Source organism: Pangasianodon hypophthalmus, chromosome 11, assembly GCF_027358585.1.
Source record: "Pangasianodon hypophthalmus isolate fPanHyp1 chromosome 11, fPanHyp1.pri, whole genome shotgun sequence".
Lineage (NCBI taxonomy): Eukaryota > Metazoa > Chordata > Actinopteri > Siluriformes > Pangasiidae > Pangasianodon > Pangasianodon hypophthalmus.
The window spans coordinates 12,491,624-12,513,641 of record NC_069720.1 but is presented as its reverse complement, the minus strand read 5'-3'; the positions used below and the strand labels follow the sequence as shown (position 1 = coordinate 12,513,641).

The 22,018-nt window shown below is 37.4% G+C and overlaps 4 protein-coding genes across 16 annotated transcripts in view; 2 read left to right on the top strand and 2 right to left on the bottom strand.

Annotated features, from left to right (window-relative positions):
- Positions 1 to 62: 62 nt before the first annotated feature.
- LOC113536408 (dynein light chain Tctex-type 5) lies at positions 63 to 3,559 on the bottom strand. Of its 2 annotated transcripts, none has more exons than XM_053237999.1 (3): positions 1,620 to 3,559; positions 1,406 to 1,507; positions 63 to 505 (listed from the first exon to the last, which is right to left on the bottom strand). In XM_053237999.1, the coding sequence occupies exons 1-3, from the start codon at positions 1,623 to 1,625 to the stop codon at positions 143 to 145; spliced, it is 471 nt and encodes a 156-aa protein (XP_053093974.1). In that variant the 5' UTR covers positions 1,626 to 3,559; the 3' UTR covers positions 63 to 142. The 2 variants fall into 2 exon arrangements, with proteins under 2 accessions (XP_053093974.1, XP_053093975.1); XM_053238000.1 differs by having other exon boundaries at positions 63 to 472.
- A 71-nt stretch (positions 3,560 to 3,630) lies between these two features.
- Positions 3,631 to 8,418, top strand: lrrc39 (leucine rich repeat containing 39). 2 transcript variants are annotated; one of them, XM_026930505.3, is made up of 9 exons: positions 3,631 to 3,837; positions 4,135 to 4,237; positions 5,756 to 5,861; positions 5,937 to 6,093; positions 6,279 to 6,415; positions 7,100 to 7,245; positions 7,465 to 7,617; positions 7,887 to 8,029; positions 8,162 to 8,418. In XM_026930505.3, the coding sequence occupies exons 1-9, from the start codon at positions 3,825 to 3,827 to the stop codon at positions 8,224 to 8,226; spliced, it is 1,023 nt and encodes a 340-aa protein (XP_026786306.3). In that variant the 5' UTR covers positions 3,631 to 3,824; the 3' UTR covers positions 8,227 to 8,418. The 2 variants fall into 2 exon arrangements, with proteins under 2 accessions (XP_026786306.3, XP_026786305.3); XM_026930504.3 differs by having other exon boundaries at positions 3,632 to 3,837; positions 4,033 to 4,237.
- Positions 7,440 to 13,657, bottom strand: trmt13 (tRNA methyltransferase 13 homolog). The gene is made up of 11 exons (XM_026930503.3): positions 13,371 to 13,657; positions 13,172 to 13,221; positions 12,915 to 12,981; positions 11,794 to 11,856; positions 11,528 to 11,597; positions 11,183 to 11,289; positions 10,934 to 11,101; positions 10,131 to 10,203; positions 9,961 to 10,035; positions 9,473 to 9,878; positions 7,440 to 8,625 (listed from the first exon to the last, which is right to left on the bottom strand). Exons 1-11 carry the CDS (start codon positions 13,503 to 13,505, stop codon positions 8,457 to 8,459), a joined length of 1,383 nt encoding a protein of 460 aa, XP_026786304.3. The 5' UTR covers positions 13,506 to 13,657; the 3' UTR covers positions 7,440 to 8,456.
- osbpl1a (oxysterol binding protein-like 1A) overlaps positions 13,242 to 22,018 on the top strand; it is a 38,385-nt gene continuing 29,608 nt past the window's right edge. For 3 of the 11 annotated variants that reach the window (XM_034308404.2, XM_053237989.1, XM_053237990.1), the window contains exons 1-6: positions 13,874 to 14,220; positions 14,507 to 14,545; positions 19,852 to 19,977; positions 20,809 to 20,894; positions 20,973 to 21,047; positions 21,743 to 21,854. In XM_034308404.2, the coding sequence (XP_034164295.2) occupies positions 14,154 to 14,220; positions 14,507 to 14,545; positions 19,852 to 19,977; positions 20,809 to 20,894; positions 20,973 to 21,047; positions 21,743 to 21,854 (505 nt within the window). In that variant the 5' untranslated portion in view covers positions 13,874 to 14,153. The other 8 variants (XM_053237991.1, XM_053237993.1, XM_053237995.1 and 5 more) reach the window with 8 other exon arrangements.

The window sequence follows — 22,018 nt, the reverse complement described above, 5'->3', positions numbered from 1 at the left end:
AAAAAAATTCTAATGAGTTTGTTTTTGAGGTTTTTTATTAATATATAAAGCAATTTTCACCAGTTGTTAGAGCAGAAATTTGTCATTTGTAAATTATATCTATTATCTTGAAAGGTAACAATAATTCAGGAATTGACATTGCCTACTCTTGGTACACAGCGAAGAGAACACACAGCGCAAACAGATGCTGGTTTTTGAACAGGTACTCTGTGAAGGTGTCTGTGTCTGGACTCCAGATGCCTCGGCTCGAGCAGGAAACAGCAGAATTGCGGAGCTGCCCGATGGCAACACAGCAGATGAGTTTATAGCGTCCATTGGAGAGGCTTTTCGCTGCCTCTTTAATGGATTCGGACAGCTCGGTGGCCACGGCCGAACATGCCGGGCTGTACTCCATGGCACCGAGTCTCTCATCCACCAGGCGCTTCATCAGGGAGAGCACCAGACCGCTGGGGAAGCGCTGATCTGGCACAGACTGGTGGAGCATAAGGCGTTCTTTCACAAGGTCCTTAAAAAAAAGTTATATCTGATAATCTGATAACCTGATAAATACGAGTGACGCTCATCACCAAGCAGCTCTTTGCATTTAATAACTACTCACAAATAAATTATTAATTATTTGATGATATACCATCTAATGGTATGCTCACTATGAAAAAATATTAAGAAGACATAAAAATGGCAAAACAGTGCTATTACGAAAAACAGAATTTAAAGATTTACTACAAAAAGTATTTAGCTAGGAAAATGAGTGTAAATGAAACTATGGCTATAATAAGTAAGGAATAACACACTTCGGGCTGTGCTGTTATAAGAAAATAATCCACGTCATCATGAAGTGGATTTACTTTTTCCACCCTGAAGTAAAATATTTTCCTATAGTTCTTCCTGAAGAGTGTTATTCCTCTGATACCATAGCAATTTACCAATGATGACCATTTTTAATTGATTAAGAACATTACATTATTTTTATCCATTTAATGTCCATGAAATAAGTTAGTTCCTGTTCTCACTTACACTACAACATCTATAAACAGTTGTTCCCTCACCAGCCTCTCTGTTTTCTCTCTCCTGATGTTACTGAGTAACCCAAAGCATAAACTCCTCTGTCCTAAAGACTTGCCCGTGTTACTGACTGTCACACACCTCTGATACTGGAAAATTATTAAAGTATGGTATAACAACAATTTTTAATGTCCAGTACTTTATTATAGTGTGTAAGAATATGAGTTATTAAAACACTGAAGCCTGACAATACCACGATATTCAAAGTATCGTGATTGTTATAGTACATCACATTATTAAGATCATCATATAGAAGCATGTCGCCTAGACTTTAACCACTTTAATATTCAATACACCTGCATTTTATATATTATCTACATATAATTGTAGCCTCTTCACATACCTCTGCCTGTTGAGGTCTTGTACTGAGTGATGACGTCTCTTTCTTCACTGCTCGGTTGGAGATTCGCTTTTTTGTAGTTGCAGCAGGCTTAAAAGTCTCTTGCTTAAAGAGTCAGTAAAACTGTTAGACTGCATTCCTACACAACACTACAAGTCAGTGTATAATAAGCGCATCATATATATCTTTTTAAAATATAAAATACTAAAAATCCTACCATCATGTTCTCTTGGGAGGTGAAAGCTCTGTCTGCACACAATAAGATGGAACCAGTGTTGTAAACTCCACCTCCTAACACAGGGGGCCATTATTTACGTTCCTCAGACACCACACAACAGGGGCGTAAAGTTTCCTCGAGTGCACAGGGGTTAAGTACTGTGTTCACAATGCAAAACGATTCCCATCTACTGCTCAAATAATAATGATTGACATTCAAGCTAGTCACATGACATTTTTAATGTGAGCAAGTTATTTTCCCCCTTAAAATAACATGAATAAGACAAATTAATAAAAAAAAAAATCCATGTAGCAAAAACGGTTATATCATTAAAGTATTAGATATGTTAAGATATTAGTAATAGTTGAAAAACTTGATGTCAGCTATACTTGTTCAAATGTCAGATCTCACTTTTAGTATTTTTCTGATGTTTCTTTTCTGATGAACATTAACTGAAGCTCTTGCTGCATATCATAATTTTATGAATTATGCTGCTATTTAAGTGGCCAGTAAGAAGGGCCGGGACAAAAATTCAAGCTGGGAATCTCACACCCACCCCAGCCACTAACCTCCTACTGTAATGTACATTTACCAACCAATTTATTAGAAAGCCCTATACATCTGCTCTATACATCATGCAAATATCTAAACATCTAGTCACATGGAGAGAGCTCAATGCATAAAACCATGCAGATACAGGACAAGAGTTTCAGGTAATGTTTACACCAACCAGCAGAATGGGGGAAAGTGATCTCAGTGACTTAACCATGGCATGGTTGTTGGTGGCAGATGGGCTGGTTTGAGTATTTCAGAAAGTGCTGATCTCTTGAGATTTTCACACACAACAGTCTCTAGAGTTTACACAGAATGGTGCGAAAAACAAAAAAACATCCTTTGAACAGCAGTTCTGTGGGCTTGTCGCTGAGAGAAGTCAGAGGAGAATGGCTAAGACTGGTCTGAGCTGACAGGAAGTCTACAGTAACTCAAATAATCACTCTTTACAACTGTGGTGAGCAGAAAAGCATCTCAGCATCTCAGATCACACATTTTACCCAGTTTTAGAATGGGGTTCCTAATAATTTGGTTGGTGAGTGTATCTCAAAAGAAAAGCATGAATTGCATTACTTTTAACAATAATAACTCAAATGTTGTGAAAGTGATACCTTCAGTCTCACAAAAGGGTGAACGCGTTCAAAATGATTGTCTCAATGACCCACATACATGTAGCTTCAATACTAAATTAAATCATGGCATTTCTTTAGTGCATGATCACTATCTTAATATTGAAATATTGAGATTCCTTTACCTGTAATCTCACTCCATGTTCTTGGCTGATCGTGAAGTGTAGGCCTACCTTCCGTCACACCTAGCTAACTGCTAACTAGCTAGCGTGTCACTGACTATCAACATTTACTACTACTTTCAATTTACATTAAGTTAGCTAGTACGCTAGCTTGTACTAGGTTGTTTGGGGATGTGACCGCACTTAATTTATGAAAGGGCCGAATTTTTAGGGACAATCTTGAAAAATATCTACTGACTTTAAGAATGAATTGTCAAAAAAATATGCTCAGCTGTACAGTCTAATAATGTCAGTTATGCAGTTTTATTCACTAGATGTAAAATTATTAAGCATTCTTTTCTTTTGTTCTAACCAGTTTTCAACTAAAGAGGGGTTGTGGAACGCTGGAACAAAAATCTCAAAAATATAGTTTCTGTTCAGTTAGTTTAGTGACCTGGAATTTAAGTTCAAATACAGATGTGTCATGTGAAAGACATGATTAATTCAGCCATTTTAAGGTGTATAGACTAATTAAACTATAAAATGTCTCCATTAAATTACGTTACTCTTTGTAAAGCCCATTGCTGACCTGGATATTTTTGCTATTCTTTGTAGATAAGAGTGTCTGAGTGTCAGGTATGAGTGTCAGGAGGCAGCTGCTCTTGTGCTAGCTCTGCCATGTGACGTTTCTGTTCTCAGCTCCGTGTCTAATTTTAGATCCTCCCCAGAGTTACGCTTCATGAGGGAAAGCCAGTGACATACACAATCAGGATAATGAGATTTTAAGCAAACAGGAATTCTTTCAGCATTGTGCACATACTGGGATTGGTAAGGAAACAAGACGGGTGAGAATAAAAAAAAAACACTGGCAAGAACAAAATTTGAAAATATGTTAAAGGACACAGCAGAAGTTGACCATTTGAATGGATGAGAGTGGTAAGTGCAGACTGTTTTCATAGGTTTCTAAATATATTGTGGTATCACACTTATGTAGTGTTACGTGTCAGTCCTTCTGTCTTCACTACAGCAATTGTACAATTTTTTCAGTAAAGAGAGCACATTGTAAAGAATTGGTTACAATATGACATCTTGTCCCATGTCTTCTGGTTTCTTTGATTTGTTGCCCCACAGCACAGTGTTTTCCCCACCAGAGTTAGAGTCACTGGGACATACAGGTTATAAGCCAGGCTGGTGTGTGGAGGGTCATCATGACCGGCGTGACTGTGTGTTTAGGGACGGTGAACTCCATCAAGGCTTTATGGGAAACCAGGATAAAGAAGAACAAGGAGGAGCTGAACAGAGAGAAAGAGCAGAGAGGGAGAGCGGCTGTGGGAAGGTCAGTGAAGATCATCACTGGGAAATGAATGCAAACTCTTAATTATAAAACACAATCACTAGTAGGATGAATTCAGGTAAATTGGGACAGTTAAACTTATCAACATTTATTTTCTGGCCTGAAAAAGGAAAGTCCAAATGTTTGTTGTGGAAGTGCCTGATGGAAATAACATGGCTTAACTGATTTGATATAATGAATGGATAAATGAAACACCCACAACTATGGATGCATTAATTGATTTAAAGTGCATTAAATGGTGTTTTATGAAACATCTTCATAATCAGGGGAGTAATATAGACTGGGAAATATCGAAAGTTACTTAGGCCTACTACTGTGTATGCAGTGTTTTACTTACTGTACTGTGATTCAGATCATTTTAGAGATTGATGTTTATTTTTTTTTTTTAAATCAAACTTTAATCAAAGCTGCTACTGCAAGAAATAAACTCTAAACATTACTTATTTTAGTGGTGGTTTTCATAATCTGTTCATACTTAATTTTAGAAAACACTGGTTATGAATTTGCAAAATATTGATTTTCTAAAACCTGCTATTATACCCACTGCTGTAAGATTTATAAGTTGCTCAAACTAACATCTTAAAATGTAGTCAATTTTACTCAGTCTACTGCATTCATACAGTATTAGAATATGATGATGATGATGAATTTGGAGATTTTTAAAAATCCTGTTATTGAAATATTAGTTATTGATATCATTACAAAGTATACAAACAAATAAGTTTTAAAACATGTAATTGTGGATAAAAGGAAAAGCCTAAACCAACATGTGTCCCAAATGACCAAACATCTCATTGAAAATGGCCTTCAATCATTCTTGACAACAGGGTAAGCCATGCTTCTTCACAATATGATGTAAACATTCTTCCTTCATATCTACATAGACAACACCATGAAGAATTCAGAAATTTATCATGTGTTGAAGTATTTTCTTTTATTAACGGAAAGAAAGCTTAGACAACATGGAAATTCAGTAAATGTCCCAATACATCTGAATTTACCCCATATTTTTAAATAAATAAATAAATAAAAAAAATTATAGAAGACTCCACAGAGTTAGTTTTGTAGAATTCAACTAAACTTTATAAGGGTCCAATTACACAAAATTTCTTTCTTACAAAGGTCTGGATAAGCAACAAACACAACTGAATGGCAACAGCAGTTACCTTTTAATACTTAACCATTAAGGATTAGTTCATGGTTATAAATAAGACAATTCAAAGCCGAGTATCTGTAGGTCCTTGGTGCAGACTCAAGTATTTGACCAAGTGTCAAATCACCGCAAGTCTTCTAATGAAGTCTTGTAAAGGTTCAGAATCATTAAGCAGTGGTGCCTTAGCAGTTAGTGGAGCCTTAGCAACAATGGATCTGGGCACACCCAGTCTATATCCAAAAAAAAAAACAAACAAAAAAAAAAACAAACAAAAAAAAAAACAATTATGCTGAAAATCGAAGAAACCCAAAGAGATGTTTCTATTTTTTTTACTCTCTATTACACAGATTGACGGGGGCATGGGAGGATCGGATCACCTTGGCCAAGTTAAAGGAAAAAATTGTGACTGAGGATGGGAGGGTCATCCTTCGCATTGAAAACGAAGAGTGGAAGGTACCTCCAGAAACTCTGAATTGGATTTTTTTTTCCTTTACCTCACCATAGAGTTTCACAGATGTGGATTTGCAGACTCTTCCTGCAGCTCTGGTCCAGCTCTCTCAGATTCAGGAATGGCAGCTTCACCGGACAGGGCTTCAGAAGATCCCACGCTTCATCTCTAGCTTTCAGAGCCTTATCGTTCTCGACCTGTCCCGCAACGCAATCACGGAAATTCCTAAAGAAATCGGTCAGTATGGGCTAATTCTGGTTCTGGAGTATCTCTGCTCTGTGTATTTTGTTGCTTTCCCTTTTCTGATCGTTCTAATCAGGGAAAATTCTAAAACATGCAAGGCACAGGTTCTCCAAGAACCACTGGGGTATTATATGACAGTGGTGTGTCTTTATATGTTTCCATCATGGTCTTCTCACCAGGTAAGCTAACCCGGTTACGAGAGCTACTTGTGAGTTACAACAGACTGAACTGTGTACCTGAGGAACTGTGCAGCTGTGAGTGTTTGGAGCGACTGGAACTGGCAATGAACCGGGATCTGGATGAGCTTCCACAAAAGGTAGTAGGTCTCCCATTGGTGGCTTTTATACAATTTTAACATGTTCTGATAAATAGACTGCAAATCTCAACTCATGACCAAAGACATCTTTCACTGTGGGCAGCTTTTATCTGCAACAACACAATTGGGCCAAAACTTGTATCGTATGAACCCGGCAACAGTTACATCATCTATAAAAAGGATCTAGATGCTATACAGCGAGTCGCCAGTATACCAGGAACACCTACTCCCATACTCTCGCTATTGTATCAGGTGTAGAAATCACCAAAAAAAATAAATAAATAGATAAATCACCCATGCACAGAGAATATGGAGCCAGGACTTAATAAATAATTAGATAAATAACTGGTTTAAACCATTTTGTGTTTTATATCCAGCATCTTTTTATTCAGCCAAATCTTCACAACACATGGCATTTCTGCAGCTCTACAGCTCTGTCCTTCGGCTCAGTTTAGCTCACATACTTCCAAGAAGAAAAAAAAAAAAGAAAAAAGCTGCAACCCAAAACACAAATGATCTGTTTGATTCACTTCCTGCAGTCAAGCCGATTCAGAATCTCTCTCTCTCATTGAAGTTCACTGAGAAGTGGCCCGAGACCACCTCGCTCAGATGCTCTCAGACTGGTTGTTTTGGTTCTAACAGGGACATCTTCACAGAATGCCATTTCTGTTATTGGTTTCTCAGCTCAGTAATCTGAAGAAACTACACCACTTGGACCTCTCAATGAATCAATTCAGCACAATTCCTGAGTGTGTAGTCAATCTTCCTGCTCTTGAGTGGTTGGACATGGGTGGGAACAGACTGGAGAGCCTACCAAACGACATCCACAGGTACACAAACTCTAGTCACACAATTTTGTCCTTACCCCTGACCTAGGCATCATTTATCAATCATTCAGCCTATGATAGATACATGTCATCATGGAGCAGGTCTCTGTAAACAACATTGGCTTTCCCTGCTCTAGCTGCTCTTGTTGCCATTGCTAAATTAAATGCCATACAAATGTAATTTTGTAAAAAATGTAAAAATTTATTTCCTATTTGATCCAGGATGGAGAATTTGCACACACTGTGGCTCCAGAGAAATGAGCTGGAGTATCTGCCAGATAACATCAGCCGCATGCACAACCTGGACACGCTGGTGCTCAGCAAGAACAAGCTGAGAGACATTCCTCCACTGATGGAGGGCATGAACAACCTCAGGTACACACCGTTCTTATATGATGGCAGAAAACAGAAAAATATATAAATATATAACTGCAGATGTGCCAACATGTATGGTTTATTTGTTGCATTGACGATCATGGTGATACGTGACACCCCCCAAAAAACTACATTTTTCAAATGTTTCAGACAAAGCAGCAGTCAGACCAAACGCAAATACAATTCACTTTCATATTCTGGATAGAGACTGTCCAATTCACGTTTTATTGATTGACAGAATTTTTAAAATAATAGACTGTTTTTGGCAGGTTTGTAAATTTCAGAGACAACCCTCTGACATACGACGTGACTCTTCCCGACCTAAAAGAGGACGTGGCAGAGGAGGAGAATGATAGAGAGATGTTCGGCCGAGAATTTATGCACCATTACATCCATGAAGCCCGCAAAAGAGGTTATGCCATACTCAATGTGCACTGTGCACACAAATGCTAGGATAGTTTTTTTTTTTTCAATAAAATAATAATAAAAAAAGAAACCTGCACAGTCTGTGAATGACCTGCTGTCCATCAAAAATGTGTTTCAGGATCCCAGACTTATACATCAATGCTAAATGTGACGCTGGAGGGTACGATAGAGGAAGTGGCGTGACTCAGTCCTGCATGCTGGCTGCTACTGTCGCTTTTGCCTCCTGTCCTGATGAACCTGTCCTGTCCCATCTGTCCTGCACGTCCTGCAAAGATGTGTTACGCCTCTCTAGTCTAGGACTAGTGAGTGCTGTTTTGTTCTCTGCTGCTGCCACTGTGTCCTTAAAAGAGAAAACTAAAAATGAACTCATCACTATTTTTTGTTGTGTGTCTGCGTCTGAAGAGTTTGTGTGTTTAGCTGGGAAGCGCAGTCAGAAGCACGTTCTCTAAAGACACGTCTCGGCTGGTGTAGTATCTGAGGCTGGATTTGAAGCCTCGCTGCTGGAGGTAATGCAGCCTGCCGTGGTTGATCAGCGTCTTGCACAGGCGTCCGATGTGCTCACGCTCCTCTGCTGAAACAGCACTACAGGGAACAGGGAAAACACACACACAGTTATTACTGAGAACACAATCAACCCAGGACATTCATCAGCTAACAAGCACTGTGTTCATGCAGCAGAAACCATCCACACAACACTTTGTTGACTTGGGTACAGTTTTGTTAAAATGGGAATCACTTTAAGGCAACAAAGATGTTGTACCAGCCTCGATCACACTTTACACTTTTGATGGAAAAGGAAATAAATTAGCCATAGAGCTTTTGGCCCAAAAATTACAGTGATGCCTGAAGAGAGATACGCAAAGAGGCACTGCTTTCTCTCTGTCTCTTTCTCTCTCTATCTCTCTCGCAGTCAGTCTGTGTGAGTGTGTCTCTCTCTCTCTATCTCACTCGCAGTCAGTCTCTCTGTGTGTGTCTCTCTCTCCATCTTTCCATATCGCTCTCATCTCTGTCTTCTTCCCCCTCTGCTCGCCTCTCTTCTCTCTTTTTCTTTCTATCACTATCCCTGACTGTCTTACACTCTGTATCTCTCTCTCTCCATCTTGCCATCTCTCACAATGTTTTTCCTCACTGTCTCCATGTCTCTCCCTCTCGCTGTCTCTTTCTCCATCTTCCTGTCTCCCTCTGTCATCTCTCTCTCTGTCACTCCATTGTTGTCTATTTCTCCATTGTTGTCTATTTCTCTCTGCCCATCTCTCTCCATTTTGCGGTCTTTCACTTCCCTTCCCATCTGTTTTTCTCCATCTCTCCAACGCTTAGTCTCTTCCTGTCTCTTTGTCTCTCTGTCCATCTCGTTGTCTCTACATATCTCTGTTTGGGTCTCTCTCTCTCTCAATAAAGGCTTCATCTGCTCTAATTAATAAACCCTCACTTGTTGAGATGATCAGGTATGTTTTCAGAACTCCCTTCATGTTCACCCTCTTCTTCTTCTTCATCTTTGAAGTACTCTTGTGATGATTTCTCAGGATTTAAGGAGGATTTGATTCTGCTCATGCCACATGTTGCCCAGCTGGACATGCGCTGGAAAGCTGAAAACTCTGTGGCTCCAAGACCTCGCTCCCGGAAAAAGTCCTTTCCTACATAATGCCTCCAGTCACAGCGATGATGGCAGCAGAGTGCAACAGCGAGCCCCGACACCACAACCTCCTCGCTGCTCTCAGACCCAAGCATCGCCTCCTCACCTCCTTCTTCTTCTTCTTGCAGTTTTATACGTTTAGTGGGAGGCTCACTGTCTTTGTCTTTTGCACTGCGTTCAAATAAACATCGCAGAGCCAAATCTGTGAAGAACATGCCGAAAAAGCCTGGTTATGACCTATAAGAAAACAGGCAGAAGGTCATAATTAACCAGAATTAACTCACCTGTTGCTGCGCCACACAGGTGTTTGCCCACTGCAATTACAGGAAGTCGCTTTTCTTGTAAAAATGGCACTCTGCCTAAAGGATGTCAAAGGAAGTGAAAAGATTATTACACACATGTACTGTATATCTCTCTGTATATTTCCTAGTTTAGGTGAAAAATCATCACTCACTTAAGTCGAGGTGCTGAATGTCAACCTGCAGCCTGTCGAATGTCGAGTCTGTGTTTTTGTGTTTGCCATCTACCTTAACAAATGAGGAAAAAAATGCATTTTAGAAATGAAGAACAGACAAAAACAAACAAACAAACAAAAATGTAACCTAAAACAATAAACAGCAATAACAGTGATTTTTTTAATATAACACAAGCATGATGTGAAATCTTATTATCAGTTATATAAGGTTTAACTCCATGGTTGTGCTATTTTAGGAAAAATAGTATGACAGGGTGGTGTGAAATGTTACTGTTAGCACTCCAGAGTTGAATATTTTTCTATAACAGGACACCACAAAGTGCTTTATTACTTTTATACTACAGTGACAGTGTGACTGGCTTTTAGAGAAGGAGACATGACCTCTGTGACTGAGTTTTAGTGAAGGTGTGTTTTCAGTGAAGGAGGTCTGGCCTCTGTGACTGGATTTTAAAGAAAGAGGTGTGGCCTCTGTGACTGGATATTAAATAAGGAGGTGTGGCCTCTGTGACTGGATTTTAAAGAAAGAGGTGTGGCCTCTGTGACTGGATTTTAAAGAAAGAGGTGTGGCCTCTGTCACTGGATTTTAAAGAAAGAGGTGTGGCCTCTGTCACTGGATTTTAAAGAAAGAGGTGTGGCCTCTGTCACTGGATTTTAAAGAAAGAGGTGTGGCCTCTGTGACTGGATTTTAAAGAAAGAGGTGTGGCCTCTGTGACTGGATTTTAAAGAAAGAGGTGATTGTGTTTTAGTGGCTGAGTTTTAGAGTAGTGCTTGAAAATGCATACCTTAAAGCGAGTACTGGACCTCTCCACTAACAGGAAGTGGACGTTCTTGGCTTCCTGAAGGGCAACGTGAATCCAGTGGGAGAGTTTACCTTTTCCAGCACCAAACTCCACATAACACCTCTCTGACCCGAGCAGCTCCAGAGCCTCCATGTTCCCCAGGATCGAGGCCTGTTAAACACACAACACATGTTCATGTACAGTAAGATTTAAGATTTACATTTTTTTAGCTGCGTTGTTGTTGAATATTACCTGCTGCTTGAGATGTTTAAAAGCAAAGTTCCCATTCTTGGGATCGTTAAGAGCTTCGTTTAAAGCCGGATGAAAGAGAAGGCTAGTGTCAGGTTCTGTGTTTAATCCTGAGAAAGTGAGGAAATGGAATGATAAAACAGTGATAGTGGAAGAAAGCTACTCGTCCCACCTTTAACTCCATGCATTACTCAGGCCTGATTCGTGCATTGAAAAATCAAATGTAAATCTACATTTTCACCAAACTGTTCCATTAATGATTTGAAGAAGATTCCCCTTTATGTAGGACTAGCTAAGGTCCTAATTTAGCAATTTTTTTTTAAAGGGGCCTTCTTAACCTACACATACCTTTCAATGCAGTCTTCAGTTTCTGAATAAAACTATCCAGCTCCTCTTTAGATCGCTCAGCAATGGCCACCTTCAACAAATATCAGCATTTTAGAAAGGACAAAATCCTTTCGTTATCCGTTGAAAGGATAAAATAAAATACTTTTTTGCAAAACAATTCATCATGCAACAAGAAAGTAATTAAAATCATGAGGGGAACATAAGCAGGTCTCATACTACCATCTGATAGGTACGAGTACACGTAAATGAGCGCAAATTGTTTTTACCTCATCTATGGTGTTTTCCTCTTCAGTTACAGACCCAGCATTGATGTCTTTCACATAGTAAACCTTAAAAACAAATCAGACAAGATGAACATACAGGATACTCTGAAATGAAAGGAAATCTCAAGCCTGAAACACATTCTGTATGTTTATATTAAAATATTTGTGATGTGTTTAGTGAGTCTGGTGATAATCTGTTGGTTGGGGCTATATTTTCGTTATTCCTGTGAGAAGTTAGTGGCTGTGTGACTCTGATGTCACAGGGGGAGGCTGTTATAGCTAGCACAGTTACAAAGGCATTCAACAGAAGAAAACATTTCAACGATCAAACGTTACAGACATGTTTTGCTGTTAGCTTCTGAAAACAAAAGAGCCAGAGCTTCCTTTCTCACTCATCATTTTCACCAACTGCCATATTATTAATGAGTAATCCAGCTTAGAAGTAGTGAAGACACAGACTCAAAGTCCCAGAATGCATTGCAGCTATATGACTTGGCTAGTTAGCGATCTACAAGATGATGAGTGCGATGATGGCTTTGACAGTGTTATTAGTGTGAAAGTTAAAGCTTTGGAAGCTGATCTGTTTAAGCAGAGTGTACAGATGAGGAGGTGAGAGAGCTGGACAGACTAAAGGACTAAAGTGGCGCTGCATCGCTCTTTTTAGGCAGAGTTTAAATCTGTACTACTATCAGCAGGAGTCGAACGGCATTGTGGGTAATGTAGGAAACTGTTAATCAAAGTGAAAATAGAGAAACTTGTCAATGAGTGGATCTTAAAATGACATAAAAAAAAAAAGTCAACCTTGGACATCATTGGAGATCACATGATAATTATAAAGTCTAATATGCAACATGTTCAGATTGGATTTTTCCTTTTTTTTTTTTTCTTTATGTACCTTAAATAGATTGTTTAATTATTTTGCACATCACCATCAAAGACCAGAAACAATCCCATTTATGTATTTATGTAGCAGTTGCTCAAAATGTGCTACATTCCATATGGAATGATGTTAATATTCACATCCTCACTACAATCAGGCAAATAAACATATTATACCTGTGCTGTTAGAAATGGAAAAAAAAAAGAGAGAAAGAAAAAAGTCTTGTTAAAGATGAAATACTCACAGGTTTGGGCTTCTCCTTCGAATTACACTTTTTCAGGTGTTTTGCCAAACTGTCTTCAAACACAGTGCTGTCAGAAGAAAAAAATATTCGCTTTAAAAATATATATATATATATTTTTTTTTTAAATTATTATAATTTTCTTCAATAAGTGAGGTTTACAAAATCTCAGCACTGAACTGTTTATTGACCTGTAGATTAGTGAGGAATGTGTGCAGAGACCACCTCAGCTGTTTTCATATGCTTTAAACTTAACTTACTGCTTTGGGTCCAGAGGGCAGGGGATCCGTTTTCTCTCACTATCTGCATCCTACAAACAAACAAACAAACAAACAAACAAACAAGACGCACGTGAAGGAATTCAGCAAGTGCCAGTTCACTTCACACGCATGTGGCTAACAGGCTAGCCAGAAAAGTTGGACAGAATACATATTTCACGGTAAGTTTTAAAAAACATACTGCATTTCCATGTTCACCGCAAAACTTTTTTCCGTTTCCAACCACCATTTTGCAGTAACGTTTCTTTTTCGCCACGTAAAAGGCGCATCTTCCAGGTAAAGGAGCTGAAACTCCGTCTGACACGACCGCAGCCATTTTGGCACAATTCCAAATAGCGCTCAACTTCCCCTATTCAAGCGCCCTAGAAAGTTGATAAATGAGTAGGCGCTTACAATCTACGCAGGGCACTTCATGTTTTATATTAGGTGATTTGAGATTCAGCCAGTGATTGAACCGCTTCAGTGTTGTCAGACGACCATTGTCAAAATAAAACAACAGCAGTGGCTTCAATTAAAAAAAAAAAAAAAAAAAACTAAGAAAAGATTATAAAAGATTACAAATTAAAAATAAGTAATTGTAATTAGGAATTATATTTATCTGGCAGGTAAACATTGAGATTTCAGTTGATTAATGTTTGTATTTCTTCAAAAATTTAAAAGTTAAAGGTTGATTCTGGCCAGCTGTATGTCAATATCAATATTAAGGTGATTTTTTAAAGGTGTATTAATGTAAACATTTCTAAGTTTATTAGACTTTTAAACCACAGGTGACAACACGTACAATAAAAAATTTGCAATTTTTTAATGCCATTAAAATCACGTTATGAAAGAGAGTTAACCTGAAGTTGTGAAATTTCATAGTGAAATTTCTTTTATTTTGAAAAAGGAATTTTGTTATTTAAAACCCGGAAGTGCTGATTAACCTCCTCTGACGAGCCGAATACGAAATCACTCTTGGCGTCCTATGTGCGCGCACTACCTAGAGTACGAAATAGTAGCTCATACACCCTACAGCGAGCACTTCATCTACAGTAAGGAGGGATTTGGTAGTGAGCCCGTGGTCAGCTGTTAAACTGCTGGTTGTAATTCTGTGTTTTGATGCCGTTTGCTGTCTGTTGGGGGAAATTGTTCAGCAAAAATACAGTGACTTCAGGAATAGGAAGCAAAAAGCGTTTAAATATATAGAATAATTTAAAATAGTAAGAGTTCAGCACTGTGAGGAATTACATAGCTCATCTATGTGTAGAAATATAGAAACTTGAGGATATATATTTTTTTAATTATTATTATTTTTCTCACTATGATACGTCACTTTAGGTCGGAAGGCAAAGCCATGTGATAAAACCCCACACTGCGGTAAGTAAAGTTCAAATATCAATAAGAAATATTCAGTATGCCTAGCAATAATGTAAAAAATAAAACAAAACAAACAAACAAACCAAAAAAAAACAAACAAACAAACAAAAAAAAAAAACCTGAAAGTCTCTAGCTAGCCAAAAAAAAAGGCAAAAAAAGAAAAATACGTTTTATTTTTTCTATTTTTTTCTCTCTTAGTAAAGGTTAATCACATTGTAGATTTATTTTTTTTGACGAATATTTTTTACCCAGTCACGATATTATTGACCTCATTATATATACAGGACTGTAATACGCATATCATTTCCTTTAAATAAGCCTGTAGTATAATATCTAATGTTTATTTCTGTTGTTGTAGTGCTTGTGGATATCTAATGTTTATTTCTGTTGTTGTAGTGCTTGTGGATATCTAATGTTTATTTCTGATGTTGTAGTGCTTGTGGATATCTAATGTTTATTTCTGTTGTTGTAGTGCTTGTGGATATCTAATGTTTATTTCTGATGTTGTAGTGCTTGTGGATATCTAATGTTTATTTCTGATGTTGTAGTGCTTGTGGATTTCATCTGAAGTTTATCACTAGTGTAAATTAAATCAACTTTTCACTCTCTCTCCATACATACATACATACATACATATATATATATATATATATATATATATATATATATATATATATATATAAATTATCTGATGAAAGTTAATTGGATATCTGGATTTCACAAATAGTCACATCCTGACATGCTATTAAATGTTAATTTTTAGTAGACAGATCAATTATCGCAACAATACACATTTAATAGTAAAATGATAAAAGATCTTAGGTTTTAAGTAGATATTAGGCTAGGAGCGAGGCATGAAAGTGACATTTTAATTCTCCAAAACACTTTTGCTGATGGCTTTAGAGTGGAAATCTGCATGTGGTTAAATCCCGCACACTCACAGAAGACAAGTATAAACTTTGAGTTGATTATTTTCCTTTAACAGCATATGCAGAAGTGTTTTATTCCTCATATACCACAGCAATTTGTCAATGATTATTTTTTTTATTCAGTAAAGAATGACAGGTTGTATGTTTTATCCATTTGTAGTTATATTTAATGTATATTTAAGAGCATCTCTCTTTTCTCTCTCTTGAAGTTAATAAGATTAAAAAAAACCTGCAGCTTGTCATGTTGCTGAGAAACTGTTTGTTTCAAAAGTGTTGACTTTGTCCTGATCTCTTACTGACTGTTACAAAGTGCTGACACTGGAGACTCCTTCCATTAATGTTATAAAAACAGGTAAAAGGAAAAAAGAAAAAGAAAAAAGCCAAAAACAGACAGTGACATAACCAACAATGTCCATAGGACAAGGGTGAAAGTATCACAATCCACCGTTCAAAGAAGACTTTGAGAGCAGAAATATAGAGTCCAAACCACTCATCAGCAGTAAGAGTCAGAAGGCCAGATTGAAATTTGCAAAGAAGTACAGAGATAAACCACAAAAGTTCTGAAATCAAGATTAATCTCTACCAAAATCCAAAGTGTGGAGAAAGAAAGGATCTGCTCATGATCCAAAACATACAGGCTCACAGGTCAAGCACGGTGGAGGTAGTGTTATGGCTTGGGCTTGCATGGCTGCTTCTGGAATGGGCTCACTAATCTTTACTGATGATGTAACTCATGATGGTAGCAGCAGAATGAATTCGGAAGTCTACAGAAACATCCTGCCAATTTACAGAGAAATGCATCCAATATAATCGGGAGGAACTTCATCATGCAGCAAGACAGTAACCCAAAACACACTGCCAATACAACAAAGAACAAAAAAGAAGAAGAAAGAAGGGGGAAAAGGTGGAAGGTTTAAGACTGGCCAAGTCAATCACCAGATCTTAACCCAACTGAGCAGCATTTCACCTCCTGAAGAGGAGACTGAAGGGAGAAACCCCCCAAAACAAACAACAACTGAAAGAAGTTGTGATACAAGCCTGGAAAAGCATCACAAAAGAAGAATGTAACAGTTTGGTGATGTCACTGGGTCGCCAGCTTGATGCAGTTATTGCAAGTGAGGGATATGCAACCAAATACTAAGTGTTATTTACTTTAAGTCTATCCGTTCCTATACTTTTGATTACTGAAAAAATTGGATGGTCTGCCACCAAAGGTTTATAGCTGCACTACTGTCAGAGCTGCTGTTATAGAAAATTAATCAATACCTTCTGACCAATCAGATTCAGGAATCCAACAGTGCTGTGATTAGAAGATAAGAAGATAGGATTTACTGCTTTTCATCTTATATTGTACGCACAACCAACAAAGGACATCAATAAAGCAAGATGTCATTGTGCAGCACTAAGGCTGCTGGGAATTCTGAGACTGTTTGTTCTTTTTTTAAATTTCCAATAGCATTTAAGTTCTAATCAGATCAAGACACTAGCAGAAGAGGGAGGAAGTCACTTGCAAGTAACAAATGTGTCTAAAATCTTGAGTTGCAAGTCCTACACTTCTAAACACAAGATGTAATATTGTTCCAAAATGTAGCATCAATAAGTGTAAGTCCACACGACGACTAAATGTCCATCAGAGCAGTTACACATCAGTGACACACTCATCTCACAAAACTCTCCTTGTAAGAAAAGAAAGGTTTCTGGTCTAACCAGGAACTTAAACAGAGCCATTATTATGAACTAAAGCATGTCCACATCAGAGCTGGATTTGGAGAGATTTAAGAGCCATGCTGTGTGTGCAGTGTTCAGTAAGAGTCAGTTCGTGTTTTGCTACGGAAAAGACAGAGAAGTTTACGCTTCGCAGTTTCTCGGTAACGTGACAAGCTGCAACCTTGTGTCTTATTAAATTCAAGACAGAGAAGAAGAGTCTGTTTATAGTTGTTATAATGTAAATGATAACAGAAACTAACCTGTTTCTTCACATTTTCTTTAGTTCTTTTTTCTTTTCTTTTTTTTTAAATAATCATTATGGAAAGATGAAATACAGGAACATACAGATATATCATCTTTCACAATATAAAAGAAAATTAAAAAAAAATTGCAACAAGTGTTTTTTTGCCTGCTGGGAAAATTATAGTTTTAAAAAATTCTTTTTCTTTCTTTTTTGAATTCATGTGATGGACGGATGCGATACAGGGAAATACAGATTCAGGAAAATAAGGTACGACATGTTCATTAATAAATTCAAAATTGTAATTCTATATGTGGATTAAAACTTCAGGACATAATGTTATACAAAATATAATAATTGTTGTGTCAGGATACATCACACCACCATTCTCCTAACTGAGTGTTTTATTCCTTTAAACCCTTCCCTGAATGTGAAGCCTGATTCCACTGCTGTTTGTAATTAAGGCACATTGCAGTAACCATGTGCTTCAAATTCAGTAATAATTACAGGCAAAGTCACACATGTTGCAGTATTACAAAGCTCTTTCGTAATAAAAGGTAGAATTGTCTTTGGATAAGCTACTTTCAACATTTTTGTGAAAAGTCATGTAAAACAAACCAGCGTCATGTGCTGCACTGCCTCACAACAGCATTTTTATTTTCAGGGTAAGGAAGTCACAAGACGGTGGTTTCTCTGCTTCTTTTCTGGGTATATTGTCACTATGGGTAAAGGAAAAGGAAGAGGAAATAACAGATAAATGCTGTAGTATACTGTATATATGATAGAATTTATCAGTGTGACTTTTTTTTTTGGTAATTTTAACATTTTAGGTGTGTCAACAAAATAGTTTTATTATACACTTTTTTCTATAAATAGTCTGTGAGTCTAGGAGATATGGGGTGCTTGTTCCTGTTCAAACCAAAGAGGAAAATAATATGACATTAATGTAATGATTTTACTTGGAGGGATTGGGAAGGAGAGATGGCACCAGTGTGACACCCAGTATCAGTATCAGCTGATACCAGCAAAAAAATGGCGAGATGGATATCGGTTCCTGTAATAACCGCAAAGATTGGAATTGGATTTGGGAAAAGTAATGTCTTTTAGGAACTGGAAATGTTTACATATAAAGAGACTTGACTGGGTTTTTTTTGTTTGTTAGGATTGATTTTTATTATATTTTTACTTCATACTTTATGTAGTATTTACATTGTAAGTGATTATTGTATGAAAATATTTAACTGTGAAATGTTTCAGTAAAAAAAAAAAAACATTTTAAAACTTAGTTTTTAAAGAAGATAATATCAGATGGGTATCACTATCGGCTGATACTCAAGGTATCTCAGAAGAAGGAGTGGCATCATGCTATCTCTTTTAGAAAGTGTACCAAGGCCTTTCTTATAGTCACATGGGATGGGATCACACGGGATTTATCTCACATGTTTAGATGCAGCCAGAAGTCCATTTTTATTGAACTATATGACCTGAACATATTTAAATTACATGCTAATAATTTTCAAATAGTAACTAAAATAACAGAGACATACCTAACTAAGAGACATAACTAAATCGACAGCAAAAAGTTCAGATGTGCAACCCACAATTTGCTTGTTACTTCCTATTCCAGATTTAGTCCCTTTTTGCTGTTATAACAGTCAGCACTCTTTGGGGAAGGCTTTCCACTAGATTTTGGAGAGTGTCTGTGGTGATCTGCCCATTCAGCCAAAAGAGCATTAGTGAGATCAGGCTGATATCAGATAAGAAGACCTGGAGCACAGTCAGTATTCCAGTTCATTCCAGAGGTGTTCAGTGGGCTTGAGATCAGGGCTCGGACTGTGTCTTTATGGATCTGTGTCTTTATGGATCTGTGTCTTTATGGATCTCGCTTTGTGCACAGGGACCTTATCATGCTGGAACAGCCTCTTAGTTCAACTGAAGGGAGATCTTAATGCTACAGCACACAAAGACATTCTATACAATTTTGTTCCTCCAACTTTGTGGCAACACTTTGGGGAAGAACAAGATATGGATGTGATGATCAGGTGTTCACATACTTTTGGCCATACAGTGTAATTCATAGTATTTGATATGAGGAACATATAGCTATGTATTGTTCATAATCTAGGTTAGTGTAGGTTGTTTTAAATGATTTTCTCATTGTTAATAATCCTGCATTTTATCGAATGTCCTCTGAAGAATGTTACCATTGAGGACTTGGTGTTAATTAGCTCGGTGTGTATACTGTGCTATATGCCCAGTAAGTACGTTAGTCAGTCTTTTAACACCACAACTGGTCTCAGAAACATGGATTGCCTGCAGTTCTGTCTAAAAAAAAGTATTTGTGGTGTTCCTCAGGGGTTAGTATTTGGGCCGCTAATGTTTGTGGGTTTTTTTTTTTTCTTTTTTCTTTTTTCTTTTTTCTTTTAAAGTAATGGAGGAGCTGGATACAGAGGAGCAATTTCTCCAGGATGCCAGAAATGGGAACCTGCCAGGAATTCAAAGGCTTCTGATGTCTAAAATAAAAGAAGAAGCAAAATTTGACATCAACTGTAAAGGTATGGTGTGTATTCATTACATATTTATGGTTTTGTGCCCATTTTTATTGTTTTTAGCATTAGACTTGGGTTTATCTAAAATATATCATGCTGAGATTGAATGCTTGATTCTGACTGGTCAGAAGGTGCTGACTGATTTTCTATAACAGCAGCTCTGACAGTAGCTCCAGCTGTAACATAAATCACAGGTTTATATTGATGCGTTTATTTTAATACGTTATTGGTTTTATAGTAACAGCTTACACAGGGATGGGGTGGGCACAGGCTGTCCAAGGGGTGGGGCAAAATAAATTAAAAGGGCACCTCTTACACGCAGTGGGGCTCCACTGGAAGGGCACCCTTTAAGGCACTTCATCATGTTTCCTTACATGCAGAGGAATCCTGTAGGGCACTGCATCACTTATACTTCACCCTAGAAGGCATCATGTTTTCTAGCACATAGCAGATTAAAAGAAAAAAAAAACATACTTTTTTTTTCTTCCATTTGAAGGGCAGCCATTAGGGCATTTTCTTTATCACATTTTATCTACCATAGGGACACCCTAGTAGGCACTTAATCATGTTTTATCTACCATAGAGACATCCTAGAGGGCTCTTTATCACATTTTATCTACCATAGTTGCATCCTAGAGGGCACTTTATCATATTTTATCTGCCATAGGGGAACCCTAGTGGGCACTTTATCATATTTTGTCTATCATAGGGAAATCCTAGAGGGCACTTTGACAGCGTTGTTTCGACCATGGGGGCACCAGGGACAACACTTTTCCCCTGTTGTGTTTTATTTCTTACATATTTAATGCTGACTGTAACACTATTTCTTGCTCTCAGGCAAGAGCAGGTCAAATTTTGGATGGACTCCTCTTCATCTGTCCTGCTACTTTGGACACAGGGATGTGGTGGAGGAATTGCTAAAGGTAAATGTCATTTAAATAAACTTTCTTCATTAATTAAACAATAAAATGGCTGAAGATTTCACCGAATCCCATTTTCAGGCTGGAGCAGACGCCAATCTGACAAACAACGTAGGAGACACACCACTTCATAAAGCAGCATTCACAGGACGAAGGGTACATTATATTAACGTTATGTTCATTATATGAATACTGAAACAGTGTTTGTGGATTTCAAGCTAAAATTTCACTGTTAACGTCTTGGATTTTTTTTCTTTGGGCGAGTAAAACTTTTGTACTAAACTGTAAACGTGTTAACGTAAACATGAGTTATTTCCAAAATCTAATTTAGTTTTTTTTAGATTTTTTTTTTAATGTAAAACATGAATTTTTGATTTATAATTTCAGCTTTTGAGCTAAATATTATCCATTATAAAAACTCTTACATAAATGATTTTAAAAACAAAACCAGATTCTTTAGTTGTTTTATATGACTTCAAACTTCCCTATGAATTTAGACTTTTTCTAAATATTGTTTATATTAAAAAGTAATTGGATTAGATAAATTCTTCAAATTTTAAAATTAAATTTTTAAAGTAAATTTGGTGTAGAAATTTTTCAAAGATATACCAGAGACATTGAGAATAGAGCAACTGAAATAGGATAAATGATTTATGTCAAATTTCAGTAATGTCGCATGTGATTTGGAGGTGATTTATATCGTATATTTAAAGTGACTGTCCGCAAGTGTGCATGAAAGGGTTAAATATCTCCTCAACTCAGGTCTGTATATTATTAACATGATATTTAGAGCAAGTAAGTAATGTGGATCTTTGTGTCTTTTATTTGTCCGGTTCCATGTCTCTGTGTAGGAGGTGGTGATGCTGCTGCTTCAGTATAATGCATGTCCTTCAGTCATTAACGGCTCGGCTCAGATTCCCAAAGACATCACGCACAGTGAGGAGATCAGGAGCATGCTGGAGGGTAAGCCCGCTCACATGATCCATCATGTGACCTAAAATTAGTGTTCGATATGACGGGGTGAGGGGCGTTTGGGGGGAGGGAGTCGTGAAGATGTTGTCATCCATCCTGTAAAAAAACCCAACTCACATAAAACTACTGTTATATAACAATGCAGTTAGCTTTAA

Bases quoted from the DNA above. Each gene is read 5' to 3' on its own strand.
- lrrc39 (XM_026930504.3), top strand. From the start codon at position 4,110: ATGACCGGCGTGACTGTGTGTTTAGGGACGGTGAACTCCATCAAGGCT. The intron at 5,862-5,936 runs GTACCTCCAGAA...GTGGATTTGCAG, and splicing joins TTGAAAACGAAGAGTGGAAG to ACTCTTCCTGCAGCTCTGGT. The intron at 7,246-7,464 runs GTACACAAACTC...TATTTGATCCAG, and splicing joins CTACCAAACGACATCCACAG to GATGGAGAATTTGCACACAC.
- LOC113536408 (XM_053237999.1), bottom strand. The intron at 506-1,405 runs GTATGTGAAGAG...CTTTTTTTTAAG, and splicing joins CAAGACCTCAACAGGCAGAG to GACCTTGTGAAAGAACGCCT.
- trmt13 (XM_026930503.3), bottom strand. From the start codon at position 13,505: ATGGCTGCGGTCGTGTCAGACGGAGTTTCAGCTCCTTTACCTGGAAGA. The intron at 11,290-11,527 runs GTATGTGTAGGT...TCACTTTCTCAG, and splicing joins ACTGAAGACTGCATTGAAAG to GATTAAACACAGAACCTGAC. The intron at 9,879-9,960 runs GTGAGTTAATTC...TGTTCTTCACAG, and splicing joins CCTGTGTGGCGCAGCAACAG to ATTTGGCTCTGCGATGTTTA.